Here is a 17226-nt window from a genome sequence, read left to right on the forward strand (position 1 = left end):
GGAACAATGACGTCCCTCCGCCGGCCTCTTGCATCCGGGGCCCGGCGCCGGCCGGGCAGGCGGGCGGGCGGGGGGAGGAGAGGAGGCGGCGGCGGCGGCGGGGGGAACAGCGAGCGCCTCCGGGTCACACGGGGACCGGCACCGCCCCTGTGCCGCGGCCGGGAGCCGCTAGAGGGGGCTCGGCGACCCCCGGTCCGGGCGCGGGGCTCACGCGGGCTGCGGGCGGTGCCGGTCCCCGTGCGGAGGGGAGGGGACGCCCCGCTCCCCGCCGCAGACCTTCGGTACGAGCTCCGGCCCACCTGTCCCCGCCTCCCTGGCCGAAGGTTCCCGTCGCGGGTTTATCCCTCCGGTTCATGTTTTATAGCTCCGCGCCCAAAGAGCGGCCATAAACCCTGGCCCGGTCCCCGGAGCCGCCCACGGGGGGCCGGGCGGGCCCCGCCGGCCGCAGCGGAGGGGACCCCGGTGCCCGACATGTGAGGGGCGGGAGGGTTGCGGGCCTGCGGGCTCCGGTGCCCGCCATCGAGTTCCCTGAGGAGAGCCCGGAGCCGCGCTTTGACGGTAAGCGGGGCCGGGGGCAGCCCTGTGGGCGAGCGGGGAAATCGCCCCTTTCCCCCGGCTGGCAGGGAGGGAAGGAGGGTAGAACCGCCGCCTTCCTCTTCCCGTTCTTCCCCACCGCTCTGAGGTAGCGGCGGTAGCGGGGGTGATGCAAGAGCGGGCAGGCCCTCAGCAGCGCCCTGCCCTGGGGCCGCCGTGCGAGCTCCCCCTGCCCCGGGCACGGCGCGCCTCGGCCTCCCCGGGTAGCTGCTTTCCGTGTACACTTAAAAAAATTAATTGGGTTTCTAATTAGCCTCTTAAGCCGCTCGCTCTGTGGCAGCTCGGGTGCTGCTTCTGCGAGCCAGGGTTATGTTGAAGCTGTGTTGCTCTACTGGTGTTCAGGTAAATAGGTGTGTACTGAGACCCAAGTTCATTCGTCTGATTGTCTTTTTCCAGAATCGGATGTGCCGGCGGAGCTGCGAGTTGCAAACGGGTCGCAAAAATTTGTGAAGTTCACTTCGACAATCCAGAACCAGCTGCTGCTTGTGTCACTGCTGGAGCACCTCTGCCACATGTACACACACAACCCCGTTCACTCCAGGGGTTTGTTCCGAAGTTAGTAAGAGGAGTTCATTCCTGTCTCTCAAACTGCCTTACTGACTGCATGTACCAGACCCTTCTGTGCAGACTTACAGTGTAATATCAATACAAAGCTGTAGGTTTCATCCCGCTGGGACAAGAATGATTCTGTGAAGAGGATGAATATCTTGAATCAGCTAAATTGGCAATGACAACTTGTCTTATTTTTGAAAAGAGTAACAGAATATTGCTGTAGATGTAAGGATCAGACAGTTTTCAGCTAGATTGTGTGAGTTGCATCATGAGAAGGGCAGCAGGTTAAATTATATTACTGTTAAATGTGATCTAAAAATGCTGGTAGAAGAGGAATTTAATAAAATATTTATCAAGAAATAGTTGCAGTAGAGTCTTCACTAAATACTTAACAATTATGTTCTGTGAAAATCTGAGTAAATACCTTAACAATTTTTTTTTTTCCGTTAAGTCTCTTGATGCCATTCAGGGAATTCACATTTTTAAGTGTGAAGTGTTACTTTTAAAATAACTTCCTGGTACATGACTTATCACGGGTGTTTTGTTCATTTAGGTATATACCTAATGAAAGGTAAATTTAAGAAAGCAAATCCAAGGGTTTTGTCCTTACTTTACATGACTGTAGACAATAAAATCTAATGTGTTTTTCATAGCTAAAATTCATGCCATTTATAACATCACAGTTGCACCCAGCACAAAATCTCCAGCATTTATGAGGTTTTGCTTGCCACAGTTGTCTTACTCCATATGAGAAAGATGAGGTGGTGGGAGGGACTTCATTCTCTGCTTGAGTATGTGCACAAGTGTGTGGGTTTGGATGGGAATTAAAAAAACCTTGACATTACCACTTTTGATTATAAATGCATCCTCATCATTGTGAACCTGCTTTGAATTTTTCTTTTCACTGATCAAAATTAATCCAAAAGTAAAATGTAAGTGAATGGGTGACTGTTTCTATAACTTATCTGCTGAGGTGAGGAAGGAGATGCAGTTGTGACCCTGGAAGGCATGACACTTATAATGTGAAGGGATTCCCATAGAGCAGCTCTAGTTTGGATTGAATTAGTTTTAATTGCTAAGAGTATGGGAACAGCATTAGAGTACGAGGGACTGTTCAGTTTTTCAGACATGTTATCTTTCAAATATCTTTCATATCTTTTTCTTTTGAAAACTTTATGTGGTCTTATTGGCTAGCTTTATTTAATGTTTCTCTGACCTTTCCCTGTTCCTTTGTGCAGTTCTTCGTCAGACTTTCACAAGAACAGGATTACTCTCCCCTTTTGTCTTTTGTGATGAATTTAGTACTGTAAGACTGCAACACAACAGAGCCATTACTGAACTGATGAAAGCAGCTAATCAACAATTACTTAACGGGGTAAGTTTTGTTACACGTCTTTGGCAGCTTCTGCAGTTAGAAGCTTTTTTTTAGGGGTTCTTTTAATATTGAATTAAGTCTTTTTAATAATTATACAAAATAAATCCTTAGCTGTTTAGGATGACATTCTCTGGCTCTCTAGGTGCAAACCAGTTTTTTTACCTTATTAAATAGTAATAATAAAACAATGTTTATAAACAAAAGCAAGGTATTATAAGTGTTGCTACAGCTTTTTTTGACAGACATCCATTCTCAACTTTGAACTGTTGGTTATGCTTACAATCTCATATTTATATTAGTGGAGGGTGTAGTTTGTGTACTTGTACTTCAGGCTGAATCAGACCTGTTTGCTTATCTCGCTGCTTGAACTAAGCTAGTTAATTTTGTTTTAAGCATATTTTAGAGCCCTCATTTTATCCTGTTTGCCAGCAGAACTCTAAAAGGGCAGTAATCTTTCCAGCAGAGGGAGGTTAACAGATTACCAGTGTGATAATAATACTTGAATTTGGTGAAGCTCTCTGCAGCATGCAAATGGCTGTCAGTAACCTCATTTTCTTCCAAGAAGGTTGCAGTTTATATTTTGTTGAAGCTGTCCGTGTCACTGGCACAGCAGACAAGTTATTCTTTTTATATGGCATGTTTTTATGTTGGATTTTGTTGTTTCATAGGAACTTGATAATGGAGAGACTCTTGCGATTGGGTATGTATTCAAAGCATGTAGAAATACTAAATTAACTCCTTCCCTAAAGTTCTGTGCTCCACTCTGAATTTAATCAATACTGCATTTCATATTTTGGCTCTGAAACAGAAAAAAAGTAAAGGTTTCTCCAGATTCTCAAAATGATGTGGTGATAATTTGTTCTTCAGTACAACTCTTTCAGTCAGTGCCACTGTTCAGGAAAACAAGATTTATCAGGCATCAATGTAAAAGAAATAATCTGAACACCACTGTTAAAACAGAGTATGTAGCACATATTCATGCTCTTGCAGTCTGCTGGTTTTCTGTATTCACTGAAACTCAGACTGTTACAGTATGGTAATGTCAAAGTCATTTCTTTTCATAACGTGAATAATTTTAGAATGTGTACAGCTGTATCTTACTTGTAATTGAGTTTAATGCATCCTGACTTTTCTCAACTAGGGAAAAAGAAGTTCTCTTTGAGGCACAGACTTCACGATACTTGAATGAATTTGAAGAGGTTGCAAGGCTAGGAAGAGGAGGATATGGCAAAGTATACAAGGTATTCTTTACTTCCCAAATAAAACTACTCTGTTTATATCTATTTCATTAGAATGTGGAGTTACTGTTTCAACTGTACTGCCAAATGTTTTTTGCATAGAAATGCAAATGTTACCTTAAAAGAAAGTTAGTGTTTCATTTCAGAAGATGCTCACTTGTAATTAGTTTTGTTTGTCAGATGCAGGATATATCATATGTTTTACTTTGTGTATTTTGATCCTTTTAAAGTGAATGAAAACTCCTTATTTGACACGTGAAGTATTATGATATATTGACTGATTGGTCTGCACACCCGAATGCTTTAGTTGTGGCTGCTTTTAAAAAATGAGTATCAGTATGAATATAAACTAACCAACCCAATGTTCAATTAAGTACTTGTATAACCAGCCCAAGGTTCCCCATGAGGTATGTGCCATGTGGAAATGACAAATGTGGTCTCACATATTTATTGAGGACCTGTTAAGCAGTTATCAGGACCTAGCAGTATCCCTGTATGACAGCAGGGGTCTAATCCCAGTTTCATTCCCTTATACAGGTGATAGTATATAGGAATGCGGTGGAGACATAAAATTTTAGAAAATAGTGGGTCTGAAAGGATTTAATTAATCCAAGCACATTTACATATAATTTTCTCCTACTGCAATTGTTTTCAGGTCAGAAACAAATTAGATGGTCAGTTCTATGCTATTAAAAAAATTGAAATTAAGAAGGCTACAAGAAGAGATTGCATGAAGGTATTCTTCTTCCTGTGTTTTGTCCTTGTTTTAACACCTCTGTATCTTATTCTGTTCTAATTTATTAATGTAGATAATATAATTTTTATGCATTCTGAATTTCTAAAGGTTTGAGCCTATCAATACCTAGTAGAAAAAAGTAAAAGAGACCCTTAATTACTTGAACTTGATTATCTCTGCAGTGATGAAAATCAATTTGTTTTAAAGCTTTCAATTTTTTTCTGTTACTGTAACAATTTCATCTGTTCTTTCTCTCTAAGAAACTTACTTTTTGTTACCTTTCATGCTTACTAAGCACTCAGAATAAAGGAGCGTCATACTGTGGGTTTTTTGGTCTTTTTAGGTGCTCCGAGAAGTCAAAGTGCTGGCTGGGCTGCAGCATCCCAATATTGTAGGCTATCACACTGCTTGGATGGAACAAGTTCAAACAGTACATCCAAAAGGAAAGTAAAGCTCATTGTGTAATTCTTGCCTGCATCTTACAACCTCTGTACTGTTATTTTAAGGAGAGTATTACTTCTCCGAAAAAATGACTGATTTTTTTCCCCTCCTTAAAAGAACTAAAAGAAAGGGAAATTACAAGTGATCACCAGGTCTTTCTGTATACTCAAACCCTCCTTACCAAATAATTTATTTGTTACTCAATGATTAATTTGGAACTGTGGAAATATTAGCTTTACTTGTCGTAAGATCTGAGGAGGATTTTAAAGTTGTGTAAAGGTCAATGAAATGCAGTGAAAACCTTTTAATGCAAAAAGTAGTGAGCTGACAAGGAGAAGATTGTATCCTGAGGAACAAGATGCCTCAGATATTGCGGGGAAAGAGATGAATAGGACAAAAACCCCACAAATTTTCAAATATGTTTTGAAGTCTCAGAAATGTAGCAACACTAGAATCAGCATCCCAGTATGCTTCTTTTTGGATCTGGAAAAGATCTAAGAAAAACTGAAAGAACCTGGAAATAAATACTTTTACTGATGAACCCTCCCACACCAAAAACTCTTTATTTTGCTTTCTAAGTTAGACTTTTTAAATTTGGTGAATTGTATTTCATAGTCCTGCACTGACAGAAAAATTGGATTTTTTTTTGTGTATCAGACACTGGCTGTAACTGTTGAGAATTTACCTACTTTTGTGTTCATTTTACACCTTCTCAGTTTTTCTCTACAGGTTCTTTGTTCTCAGCTCTTTGCATACTCTGTCCTTTGGTCCCTTTGTAACCCTAATCCATTGCTCCCTTTCTAGTCCTTTCCTGGAATGCCTCTAGCAATTAAATCTTTTGATCCTCTTTTAGTGGGAGGTTTGGTTATGCTCTGTATAACTTTATTGCTTTCCAAGTCACTGACTTGATGCCCAGCCAGCCATAAGCACAAAAGAAAATGCATAAATACATAGGAAGTTGACAGTAGAGTAAAACAGGAAAAACTTTAACCAGTGATTCTGAGAATCTCAAGGGAAGCAAATGTTTAAAGCTGGGGGTCCTTCATAAGTATTTAATGGTGGTAATGGAAGTGCATAATGAAATATACAGGTAGCTTCTGTGGTACTTAATGGTTTCTCTTGTCTTACAAGATTTATGTTTTATACTTGTTTCTGTATGCTAAAACAGCTTTTTCATATAAAAATTCAATTTTAATGACAATTATTTTCAAGACATCAAGTGTCTTCAAAACAGCAGCAGTGTGAAGGGTGATGCCTTGTGGAGCTGCTTCTTTAACTGTTTGTTATTCTATACATTTTAAACTCTTACTTTGAACAGGCCAACTTCTGAAAGATGAAGTCTAAGTAAATATCTAAGAAAGCCCAGTACAACCCTTTTAGTGACTTTGTACAACATATATTTTCTTTTCATTTGAAGATAAATAAAATGCATATTAGGGTAGCTTCTTAGTAGACTTAACAAGGCCCTTTTGCAGCAGAAATGAGGTAATCTAGAGCTATCCACAGGTAACAAAGTTAAATTCAGAGAGGTGCTCTACTATAAATGGTAATTTTTAGTAAATATTTAGTAAATACATTCTTTGTTTTATGAAATACCATATTTATCTTTGTATCCAACAGGTAAAGCAATAATGGAGTTGCAGCCATTATTTTTGGAGCATGAGAATAGCAAGTGAGTATTACTAATCTCAGTGGTATATTCAACTTTAACTTCAGCTGTGTATCTGAGATGTTGCTGTCTGGGACAGCTGTCTGAAATCCCTGCTGGTAGAAAGTATTAAATCAGCTGGAGCCTGCACTGACAGTTATGTAATCCTAGAGTTTTATGTGGGGAAGCAGCTGAACTCTTACTTGGGAGAGCTGTTTGCAATTGGGGAAAAAAAATTCAGCATGGTGTATCACAAATAGATGGTACGAAACTGTGTACTTATTTGGATTTCTCTCCCTTTGATATTTTCAGTGATCGCTGTCACATCCAGAGTGTAGAAAGTGGTAGTTCAATTATCTTTGCTGACCTTACCTCACAAGAAAAGAAGCCCTGTGACAGTACCAGTCTTGAAAATGTGCACAGAGAATCTGTGCAGAATATGGATGTAAGGAATGACTTTACAAACAGCAGTAACAAAGAGTGTGTGAAACCAAATAAATGTGAATTATCTATAGAACTACAAGAAGACCGTGTGTTAACACATATTGTTAATGTTAACACCTTATCAACTGATGTGGACAATCATTCAACACAGGGAATTCATTCCAGTCTAGATCAAGATGCTAGCACTGAAAGTGAATCCTGCTCTGAGAGCAAGTCCTGCTCTGAAGGATGCTCCAAAAATGAGGTAGCACTCTGTGGAGAGTTTGAGGTAAATACTTATCTGCTGTCTAATTTTGTGATGTTTTTAAAGGAGTTCAGTAGACAGTGGAAATGAATTATTTATTAAAATGAATTTAAAAGAATTGAATGACTGTAAATTGAGCCAAAGGTTCAGACAATTTTTACTTAAGTGGGTAACATCATTACAAGGAAGCTGACCAGAGGAGCTGACAAAGCTCAGCATCTACAAGGAATTTTCCATGTGTTAGGCATCTTGAGTCCTTTCAAAGTACCTGCATGAATAAAAAGTGTTACTGCTGCATTAAACGGCCCCATCAAAATGAAAAGTCTTTAGCTTCTGCTAATGATAGCTAAAGTAGCTGTTAACGATGAAAATGTCTTGGTATGTCATGTGGTGCCCATGCAGTGTAGGAGTACATGGGTAAGAGATAAAAGCAGATTTGAGCAGGGAATCACTTGTGCTCTAAAACCTTGCTGTCATTTATCCCATACTACTGATATGTTTTGTATAACACAGCCAGCTCTAGAATGCTTCAAGCTTTTGCTATCACTTGGAGTTCCTTCTTGGAAGAAACCCAGTTTTAAAGTGTCTGCTTGAGTTGTCCAGGTTATCAGATGAACTGGTCCATTACCAGAAACTGAGTTACATATTAATGGTAGTAAATCAAACAGTTGGACTCAAAGGTCATTACCAACCTAAACAATTCTGTGATTCCATAAAATTCTGCATCAAGAAGTTGATTTTTTTTCTGCTATTTTATATTGGTTAAGCTGGAATAAACCTCTGTGTAGTGTTTCTGGAAGGCTTCAAACTTTAATTTGAATATTAAAGATGCATCTGGCAGTTTTGTTAGCATTTATCATATAACAATTGTCAAAATTTGAGAAACAAGCAAAAAACTGCCCAAAACTAGATAGCATTTTTGCATCTGCTTCTTGAGTGCAGTAGATAACTAATACTATATTTGATGTCCTTTTGGTACCTGTTTTTGAAGGGGTTTTTTGTTTAATAAATTTTGGATTTATTTGCTTTAAAGAAAATAACTAAAGAAGTACTGTTTGTGTTACAAAGGCAAAATTATGGACTTATTTTTCTGTTAGGTGGAGTATCATCTGATGCTTCATATACAAATGCAGTTGTGTGAAATATCCTTGTGGGATTGGATTGTTGACCGTAATAAAAGATGCAACAAGAAATCAGAGGACCCCTCTAGTAAGACTCATCACTACCTTATTCATTGTAAAGCAAATAATTCTTTTTTGTTGTTGGTTGTTTTTTTTTTTTTTTTGGTAATTTGAACTGCAGTTATCTAATTTTATTTTACTTCAGTAGCTTATAATACAGATCTTCATTAAATTCTTTATTGACTTAATCAAATAGCAGCTTGTATTGAATTTTTGCATGATAGATGTTGGTAAAAGAATTGAAATTCCTGAGTTTTAGACAGCTCTTCAAAAAAGAATGACTGAATGCCTGAGGCATAGTTGTTACCAGGGGAGATCAGTGTCTGGACAATATTTCTTATTTGGAACAGAGTTTTTTATTGACAGAATCTGCTGCTTCTCAGAAAGCTGGTTATGGGCTAATTTATCTGTTGTGGAGAATACAATTATATAATTTGATCCAGACAGGTTAATTTGTAATAGGTTAAAGAATGGAACATTGACTTTTTCTGAGTGACCAGGGGGTTCTCATGCCGTCCTACCAAGCAGTCATCAGTAACCTGACATTTGGAAGAACAAATCCAATGCTCTTAAAGCAGTAGAGACATATTCCATTCTCTGTGGTGGTTGTACAAAAGCAGCCTATGCACATCAGGTTCTAAAACAAAATGTGTAATTAATGTTTTATCTTTGTTTTAATCACTATTAAGGTAAATCTGTTATTTTCATTCATAGAGACAGGTTTACTAGCAAACTGTCAGCTGACTTCCACTAATCTCTCCTACAATCGTAATCTTTTAGCTTTCATGAGCTAAAAGATGATGTTCCTGGTCAGGAAATGACAGAATTACAATGACATTTGAGCTTGCAAAATGCTACTTTCACACATTTTCATGGAAAAGATGAATGTTATCATAGGTTAGACATGAAGAAATGGAAATCCAAATGTGAGTAAATGGTGACTGTTCAAAAAGACAAGTTAAATATAGGTCATTAGAGCAGGGTGACAATGTAGTTTAATAAAATAGTAATGTGGAAAATGGTCAAAACAAGGATGTGCTAAATTTTTATAGGACAGCTAGAGCCAGAGGAGATTGAGGAATTTCAGAGGGTAGCAGAGCAGCAGAAGGATTAGAAACAAAACAAGAAAAGTGCAAAGCAATACAGACAGCATGTCACTACATAAATTAGTATGATTTTATCTGGAATTGTATTTTTCATGCTAGGTCAGAACTTACATGAAAGTAAAGAGTTTGTAAAATTCATAATCAAATAACTATCTGATGGGGTTTGGAATAATCTTTTCAGGAGGACATAGGTTCATGTTCCCTGAAATTTTCTTTTTGGAATTTTAACGTTAGTGACTTTTTGCTGATTCAGAAATAATATCTTGAGAGAGACATGGTAAAATCCCTATTTAAAATATGCTCATTCTGTTAAAAATTTATTCCACAGCATAAATAAAGAGAATTCAATAAGACATACTACCATATTCTTGCATAACTTAGTAAAACTAGCTGAAATAATTTAAATTGTTTTAAGGTCCATACCATCTTGTGGATGTTTGCTGGACAATGAAGATTTTCCGGGAGGTAGTAGAAGGGGTTTGCTATATCCATAGCATGGGAGTGATGCATCGAGACATTAAAGTAAGTTCATCGAATTATTACTTGAAGCTGAAGAAAACAAAGACAGTTTTCATTATGGGAGAATGAAAGCAACTTCATAGTTGCACTAGAGATGACCTGGGCCCTTAGGAATTTAGTTGGTACATAAGAAAAAATACATAATCTCCTCTGTAGCAGTGCTATACTTTCTTTACTATCAGCATAGTACTCAGTTACACTGACTTCAAAGTGAATTTTAAGCTCTGGAGGTGTTTTCTCCTTTGAAGCCATTTTCCTGTCAGGAACAAGCATGGTCAGATTGGTTTTCTTTTGTCTCAGTCTTTCCTTAACCAGGGTAGGAATTTAATTACCTAAAAAAAAAATTATTTTCAGTAATTACAAAAATAATCAAAGCCCCTTGACTAGACCTCAGTTTGCTAACTGCATGTAGTTAGCTTTTGAAAATATGTTCCAGTTGCTTGCTTATTGATAATCTGAATAGCAAGGAAGTGAGCATGTGTTTTCCTGCTTTGCTTCCTGCTCAGGTTTTCTGCATCTGATACAGCAGCTGTATGAAGAAATCATGATTATTAAAACTTCACATGTGGAAGCTTGGAGCTACTTGAAATCACACAATCTTCACTCTGGATTAATTTTCATTTTTCTGTCAACTGTTTCAGGGTGAAGAGTTTTTCAGTTTGCCTTCCCATTTAGCATCATCATGGCCTTATTGTCCAAAGTCTGATAGTTATATAAAGAATTCCAGAATTCTTTACAGTTACTGCAAACCTGGTTTTGAGCCAGTTCTCATGGTTTTCACCATATTCTAATGGTGATTTTACAGATACCTAGCAGAGACTAATTTCTGGGATAATATTCTAAGGAAGTCTTTCTGTGTGAATAGCTGAGAACAGAAGCCCAGTGGGTGGGTGTCCTGGATATGTTTTTACTTAAGTGGATATGAGAAGCCTAGCAACTTGTTCAACAGTGATGCATCTTTTAAGTTTAATCTGCATTGAATAAAGGAAAAGAATGGAGATTGCCTATCTCTTCTTAAACTATTCACATTTCTTTTATACACTAATAAAAGACCGTTTCCTTTGTGCCACCTGAGCAAGTTGGGGGATTTTTCAAGATACATAATGCTTGCATTTCTCCTCCTTAGTGGTCCTAAAACCAAAATATATGGCTAAAAACTGTTTCAGTTTTCTGAGTCAGAGCTCTCAAGTCTGTCATAATTTGGCTTTTTTTTCATAGCAGCTTCCCAGAACCATGTAGCATATTGCAGCTGCTTATCACACAGAAAAATGTATTTTGGTTTGTATTATGTCTAGCCCAATGATATTTAGTCATCCTTCCTGCTACATCAGTTGGTCAAAATTACTGTCCACTCTTGCCTGTTCCTGTTTACTGTTCTGCAAATTTCCCAGTTTCTGTTGGGGAAAAAAAAGTACTTCATCTTTTTACTAAATCTTCGTTTTTCTGTTTTGCTTTTCTTCCTTTTTTTCTAGATCCTTCTTCCAGGTATCTGATCTTTTTGGCCCAAATGGTGTTGCTAACACATTATTTGGTATTAGCAATGCCTATTTTTTCTCTCCCACTACTAAAAAATGTTAATCATACCTGTGAAACACTGGATTTTATAGACTTCTAAACACCTGAAATTCCCTAATTTTTTATATAGACATATTTTTTAATTGTATTCTGTCTTCATTTGCAGCCTAGAAATATCTTTCTACATGGATCAGATCATCAGGTAAAAATAGGTGACTTTGGATTAGCCTGCAAAGATCTTCTTTGGGATGATGCAGACCAGTGGTTTCAGACAGAAAGGATAAATGGTAAGAGAAGAAAGTGTAATGGGTTTCAGTGTTTAAGTTTCTATGATATTAAAATCATTAAACTGTTACTTGCAAAGATTACAACACTTGCTAAGTCTCAATTGCCTTTCAAAGGACTGACACATACTTCAGGAGTGGGGACCTGCCTCTATGCCTCACCAGAACAACTGCAGGGATCTCACTATGATTTCAAGGTAGAGAATTTTTGTTTCTCCTTTTCTTTATTAAATATAGATAGATAATAGAAATAAATCTAGCCTTTCAATATACAAATATATATTTAATACATATTCCTCCTATTATCACTCCTAGTATTTTTATTGAAACATGGATTTCATCTTTGCCTTCTTGTTTGCTATTGAAGCAAGTTATTTTCTTAGTATGTTGAGAACATATTTAGATTTGAATTTGTGTTCTTTTAGTAGTGTCATGATACTCTTCATATTATCATGACACTTCATTGTTGTGAAACTTATTCATATAATGATTTTATGAGAAAAAGGAGCCCACTGAGTTAAAATAGCAGTTATCCCAGAACTTTCTCTTCACCTCATTAACAGTCAGACATGTACAGCATGGGTGTTATCCTGCTAGAACTCTTCCAGCCATTTGGAACAGAAATGGAAAGAACAGAAGTTCTTAGACATTTAAGGACTGGCCAAATTCCTCACACTTTCTACAAGAAATGGCCTACTCAGGCCAAGTATGTGAAACTCCTCACCAGTCCCAGAGCTACAGAACGCCCAACAGCGGCTCAGCTTCGGGACAGTGAACTTTTCCACACCACAGACCAGGTAAGTTGTGTCAGTAACCCCAACCCTGAGTACCTAAAAAGAAAATGTCCTTTGTATCCCTGCCTGCATTATTTGTTTGGCTTTGAACCTAATGACATGTTCCTCTTAAGACTCTTTCTGATTACAGTATTTAGGCCACTGCATTATTTCTGGTGTCTCTGCAATGAGATAGCTGGTCATTACTTTAGGCAACTTTCTGAAGACTGTACAGTTGAGATGTATTTTTTATAGGTCAGCAAAGCTTTCAAAGGTTTTCATCACATCTGCAGATTCTTCTAATCATTTTTCCTTTCCATGTCCTAGTGCTGTGTGGATTAAGTTGTAGTACCAAGAATGCAGAATAGCTTGAGTGCTGCTGCATTGTGTCTGTAGTGGATTGCAAACACAATTCGAGTAGGTCTGTAAGGCTTTATCCTTGCTGAGCTATAAATGAAGTAAACTCACTCATTTTCAGGTTATTTCTAACCTCCAGCAGAAGGTGAGACAGCAAGAGGAAGAAATAGAGAAGCTGAGGGAGACAATAAGACTGCTTTCTGAAGAGCAGGACGAACAAACAAGACTAGGCTCTCCTGTTTGAATACAGAAGAACTAACCTCAATTGTGTGTTAAGTTATATAAAATGTTTCTTTTTTTTTTTTACATAAAATATTTCAATGTGTTTTTGTTTGGCTGTCTGTTCTTAAAAAATATTTATTTTTTTGCCTTGACCAAAGGCTTCTGAGAAAGGGATCATGTTGCACTGGAAAAATTAAGAGCACAACTTGTATTTACACAGGATTAATTTACATACCTTAGCCAGTGAACAAATGTGTTATGCAAGAGTAACAAAAAAAGGAAAGTCACACCCAAAAGGCAGCTGTAATGCTTTTATTATTTTAGGATTCTGTCCAACTGTCGTATCTAAAATACATCTCAAAAAGGACTCAAACATTACAGCATGCATGAGGTGGAATAAGATTAAAACACCATCACTATGAAGGGCAGGGGCTCATTTGAGTAGCTTCATCACAGAGCTGAAAGGTGCCAGATTCTCACAGGACTTCATCCACTTCTGCACGTTGGCCGGGGCGCTGTTGGCAGTGCCTGTCTGCTGCAGTGCACACCACGCCACCACATCGGCCACCGTCAGTTCATTGCCCACCAGCCACGAGCTCTTGCCCAGGGCAGCATTCATGGAGCGCAGCACTGCTCCTCTCTCCTTGCTGCTGCCTTCTTTCAGCTGGAAGATGGCAGTGTCCACCCAGCTGTCGATCAGAGTTGAGGTAACTGCATTGTACTTCTGCCCAAACAGGGAAAAGAGAAATCGAGCGATGTTCCCCTCTCCTTCTATAGGGCACATGGTTTGAATGCTGAACTTCATCTGGGGTTTGGGAACTGAAATTAACAGAAGGGAAAAAAAGTGAATACAACATAGTAAAGCAATTAACTAGAACGGTAATTCCACAATGTACATTTGTGATGCCAGCATCACTGTTAATATCATTGACCTGATGAACAGTTTTGAGTCCTGTGGGATAAGGAGATTACTTTTTGAAAAATTCAGCCAAATCTCCCCCAAAATTTCTCTTCTAGATACCTTATTTGTAGAAACTGAAAACATTTTTATTAAAAAACATCGTGAGGGTACAAACAACTCTGTCAATGCCATGCGTATTTTAACAGCATTAACTATAAACAAGCATCATCTTCTGGCTCAGCATGCTTCACAGCTATGAAAAGAGAACAAAAATGTTTCCTGTTTTATCATGTCCATATGTCAGCACAGGGACACTGAGGCATCTGTGTGCAAGGGTTTATAACACAAGTTTAATTTTCTCATCTACTGTAAAATATTGATCTAAAAATTTCATTCTTACCATCCTTCCAAATCAGAGTAAAGCCCAACTGATACGCATGACGTGGCTGCTTCTTAGTCTGCTCTCCAAAGCATTTCAAGAGGTTTTCTGGCACACTTTTCACTGATGAATGTGTGTGAACAGCTGATAATATTTTATACCGTTCACAAAGCAGACTGTGTATCACTAACAGTGACAGTGGAGGTACAGAAGGATTTGCATTGATGACAACATCTTTCAGGGCACCATAATCCTGAATGGAAAGTAAGATAATATTCAGCAGGTAAGACACATTCTAGATCATACTCATAACTACTGCTTTCATTTGACACCAAAATGCACATAGTCATGCATTTGTCTATCTGAATCCTAACAATATTCAAGTAAATAAATTCAAGCTTGGACATTCAAAACTTGTGTAAGCATTTAAATATAAATCCTCCTTTCTTGACATGTAATTCAAGGACATGACTGAAGTAAATTCTACTCCAAGATGAAGCCAATATTAAAAGTTTTCAGTCTAGTAACAAACAAGAAACCAACAGCTGAAATTTCAAAATTAACTATTCTTGCTTGAAATGATATCCAAGTGAGTATATATAGTACTAGTATTTATAAATGTTTGTACCTATTATCTGGATGGCCAAATGAAATTATAATTGTAGGTTGTATATTGAATTCTGCATGTCCCAGGTTTTAATGCCCCCCTTCCAACCCTGAAAACTGAATGCTGAAAAAGTACCTACCAATGTAACTGCTCAACTAAACTCACCTTTCCAAGCATCAGATCTAAATCTGCTGTGTTTGTTGTCAAAGGAGAAAATTCATCAGTTTGAATTATATTTGTTACATCAAAGTCAGCATCAGGGGTTTGTATCATCTTGGAGAGCCCATCCACAGCACTCTTCAGTTCATACAAGCGCTTCAGAATCTCTTCCTGGCGGGATTCAAGTGCTAGAAGTGATGGGTCAACCTCTTCCTACAGGAGAGTTAAAAACAAGGCCATGTAAATCTTCACTCAGCTCACTGTCAAAATAGTCCACAGCTCATTTAACATTTAAGTATTGAAAGCCTAAACCCCTTCAGATAACCAGACTATTGTGAATATCATGGGCTTATATCTATCGTCTGCCTGAGTGTGGTGAGATGGCATATTTAATCAATTCCTGAAATCTTCCTGCTTAACAGATTTTTTTTAAACCATTAGTTACAGCAAACTCTGTAACACAGTCAAAATCAGACAAAGAGTTGGCAGTGAAGTGCTGAACAATGATTGAAAAATCAAAGACAGCTTGTCAGGTTCTTTTCAGCCCAGAAGAGCAGATGGGTAAGTTTGTGGTACAGCAGCCAACCAAGGAAACTTTTTGACAAATCAGGTAGTTAATACAAGTAAAAAGCCCTGCAGGCTTAGATGGATGGTATATTATGTGGATTCAGTCTTTGTTTCAGAGAATATAAATTGTAATGGAAAAAAAAAGATCATGGGCTTTGTTACACATTAATACCAATATAGCTTTTTATCTCAATTACCTCACAAGCAATCTCACGTTACAATCTCATAAAAGAAGATGAAAAATATATTCCTGTGGCAGGTTTTAAGTCTACAAGCTTAAAATAACGTTAAAGAAAAATCTTCAAATAGCCTATTTCTAAGCATCCTTAATAAGGATTAACAAAACCCAAACGATCATGGATGAAGAGATAAATAAGACATCCAAGTAAAATCATTACACCCACTTAAAATAATATTCTCAAAGACAAGACAAGGGAAGACCTCTTACGCGACCATTATTTAGTTAGTACACAATTCCATACTTTGCAATGGGAAGACATTTCGTTAGCATTCCTGTTAAGTTCTGCCCCAAAATTACTCCTGCTCAGTATCTCCACCATCAACCTGGGTGAAGGCACAGCAAATCCGTGATGGCGTAAAACTAAATTTGGCCACAAGTGGCCTGTGGGAATTCCATGGATTCCTGGCACTGGAAAGAGGCTGCTCAACTAGTCCTATGTAACACAGCATTTGGAATTTTCGTCTTATTTGAGGCAAAAGAAACTGAGACTAGAAATAGAGGGTGTGTAGCTGGCTAAAACCCGAGCTGAGCCAGCAGAGCGATGATGCAGCAGGACGGAACGAGGCCCGCTGGGCACTCTCACGGGGCTGGCAGGGAGCTCAGCACGGCCACTCAAACATAACAACCGCGACAGGAATACACGCGAAGCCTAGAAAAGTCAAAATGAGAACTACTGAAGGCTTAAAAAGCATTACAGAGAAATTCCTGAAAACGTTGATTTTATTTAACCCTCGGACGCGCCGCTTACGGCGAGGCGGGGCCAGAGTTCCTCCCGCGGGTTGAGGCGGTGGAACTCGGCCCCGTGAGCGCTCTGGCAACGGAGGCTCCTCCCGGGGGAACACCGGCCCAGCGGCCGCATGCTTGACCTCGCCAGGGAGAGCACCGTGGGCCGCAGCCTGAGCAGGTCCTTCCGCCCACCCTTCGCTCCTACCTGCGGCGGCGCGGCGGTGCCGGGGGCGCGGTGCAGGTTGGGCAGGGGGTACATGCAGGTGGGCAGGTGCTCCGCCAGCACCCCCGTGCCGTGCAGCGGCCGCACCTTGTACATCGCGGGCATGGCGGCTCCCGGCCCGCCGTGCGCCCGCTCCGCCGCCGTCGGGCCGTCCACCCCCGCGCCCATTGGCGGAGGCACGATACTGACACGCG

General features: G+C 39.2%; 2 protein-coding genes across 2 annotated transcripts; one reads left to right on the forward strand and one right to left on the reverse strand.

Moving 5' to 3' along the window:
* Nucleotides 1-6: 6 nt before the first annotated feature.
* Nucleotides 7-13332, forward strand: EIF2AK1 (eukaryotic translation initiation factor 2 alpha kinase 1). The gene is made up of 16 exons (XM_015642392.1): nucleotides 7-281; nucleotides 389-558; nucleotides 991-1149; nucleotides 2385-2521; nucleotides 3190-3221; nucleotides 3663-3762; nucleotides 4415-4495; nucleotides 4839-4938; nucleotides 6557-6608; nucleotides 6897-7296; nucleotides 8370-8481; nucleotides 9975-10081; nucleotides 11760-11880; nucleotides 11995-12074; nucleotides 12441-12674; nucleotides 13129-13332. Exons 1-16 carry the CDS (start codon nucleotides 7-9, stop codon nucleotides 13249-13251), a joined length of 2283 nt encoding a protein of 760 aa, XP_015497878.1. The 3' UTR covers nucleotides 13252-13332.
* Nucleotides 13333-13525: 193 nt separating this feature from the next.
* AIMP2 (aminoacyl tRNA synthetase complex interacting multifunctional protein 2) lies at nucleotides 13526-17182 on the reverse strand. The gene is made up of 4 exons (XM_015642552.3): nucleotides 17015-17182; nucleotides 15282-15488; nucleotides 14531-14762; nucleotides 13526-14048 (listed from the first exon to the last, which is right to left on the reverse strand). The coding sequence occupies exons 1-4, from the start codon at nucleotides 17135-17137 to the stop codon at nucleotides 13663-13665; spliced, it is 948 nt and encodes a 315-aa protein (XP_015498038.1). The 5' UTR covers nucleotides 17138-17182; the 3' UTR covers nucleotides 13526-13662.
* Nucleotides 17183-17226: the final 44 nt, after the last annotated feature.

The sequence above is a fragment of the Parus major genome, chromosome 14, assembly GCF_001522545.3.
Source record: "Parus major isolate Abel chromosome 14, Parus_major1.1, whole genome shotgun sequence".
NCBI lineage: Eukaryota > Metazoa > Chordata > Aves > Passeriformes > Paridae > Parus > Parus major.

What these genes read in the sequence shown, in the direction of transcription:
- EIF2AK1 (XM_015642392.1), top strand. Translation starts at nt 7, where the DNA reads ATGACGTCCCTCCGCCGGCCTCTTGCATCCGGGGCCCGGCGCCGGCCG. An exon ending in CCCGGAGCCGCGCTTTGACG is followed by an intron (nt 559 to 990) that starts GTAAGCGGGGCC and finishes GTCTTTTTCCAG; the next exon opens with AATCGGATGTGCCGGCGGAG. An exon ending in TCAGACAGAAAGGATAAATG is followed by an intron (nt 11,881 to 11,994) that starts GTAAGAGAAGAA and finishes TGCCTTTCAAAG; the next exon opens with GACTGACACATACTTCAGGA.
- AIMP2 (XM_015642552.3), bottom strand. Translation starts at nt 17,137, where the DNA reads ATGCCCGCGATGTACAAGGTGCGGCCGCTGCACGGCACGGGGGTGCTG. An exon ending in TAGATCTGATGCTTGGAAAG is followed by an intron (nt 14,763 to 15,281) that starts GTGAGTTTAGTT and finishes CTTTCCATTCAG; the next exon opens with GATTATGGTGCCCTGAAAGA. An exon ending in TACTCTGATTTGGAAGGATG is followed by an intron (nt 14,049 to 14,530) that starts GTAAGAATGAAA and finishes TGTTAATTTCAG; the next exon opens with TTCCCAAACCCCAGATGAAG.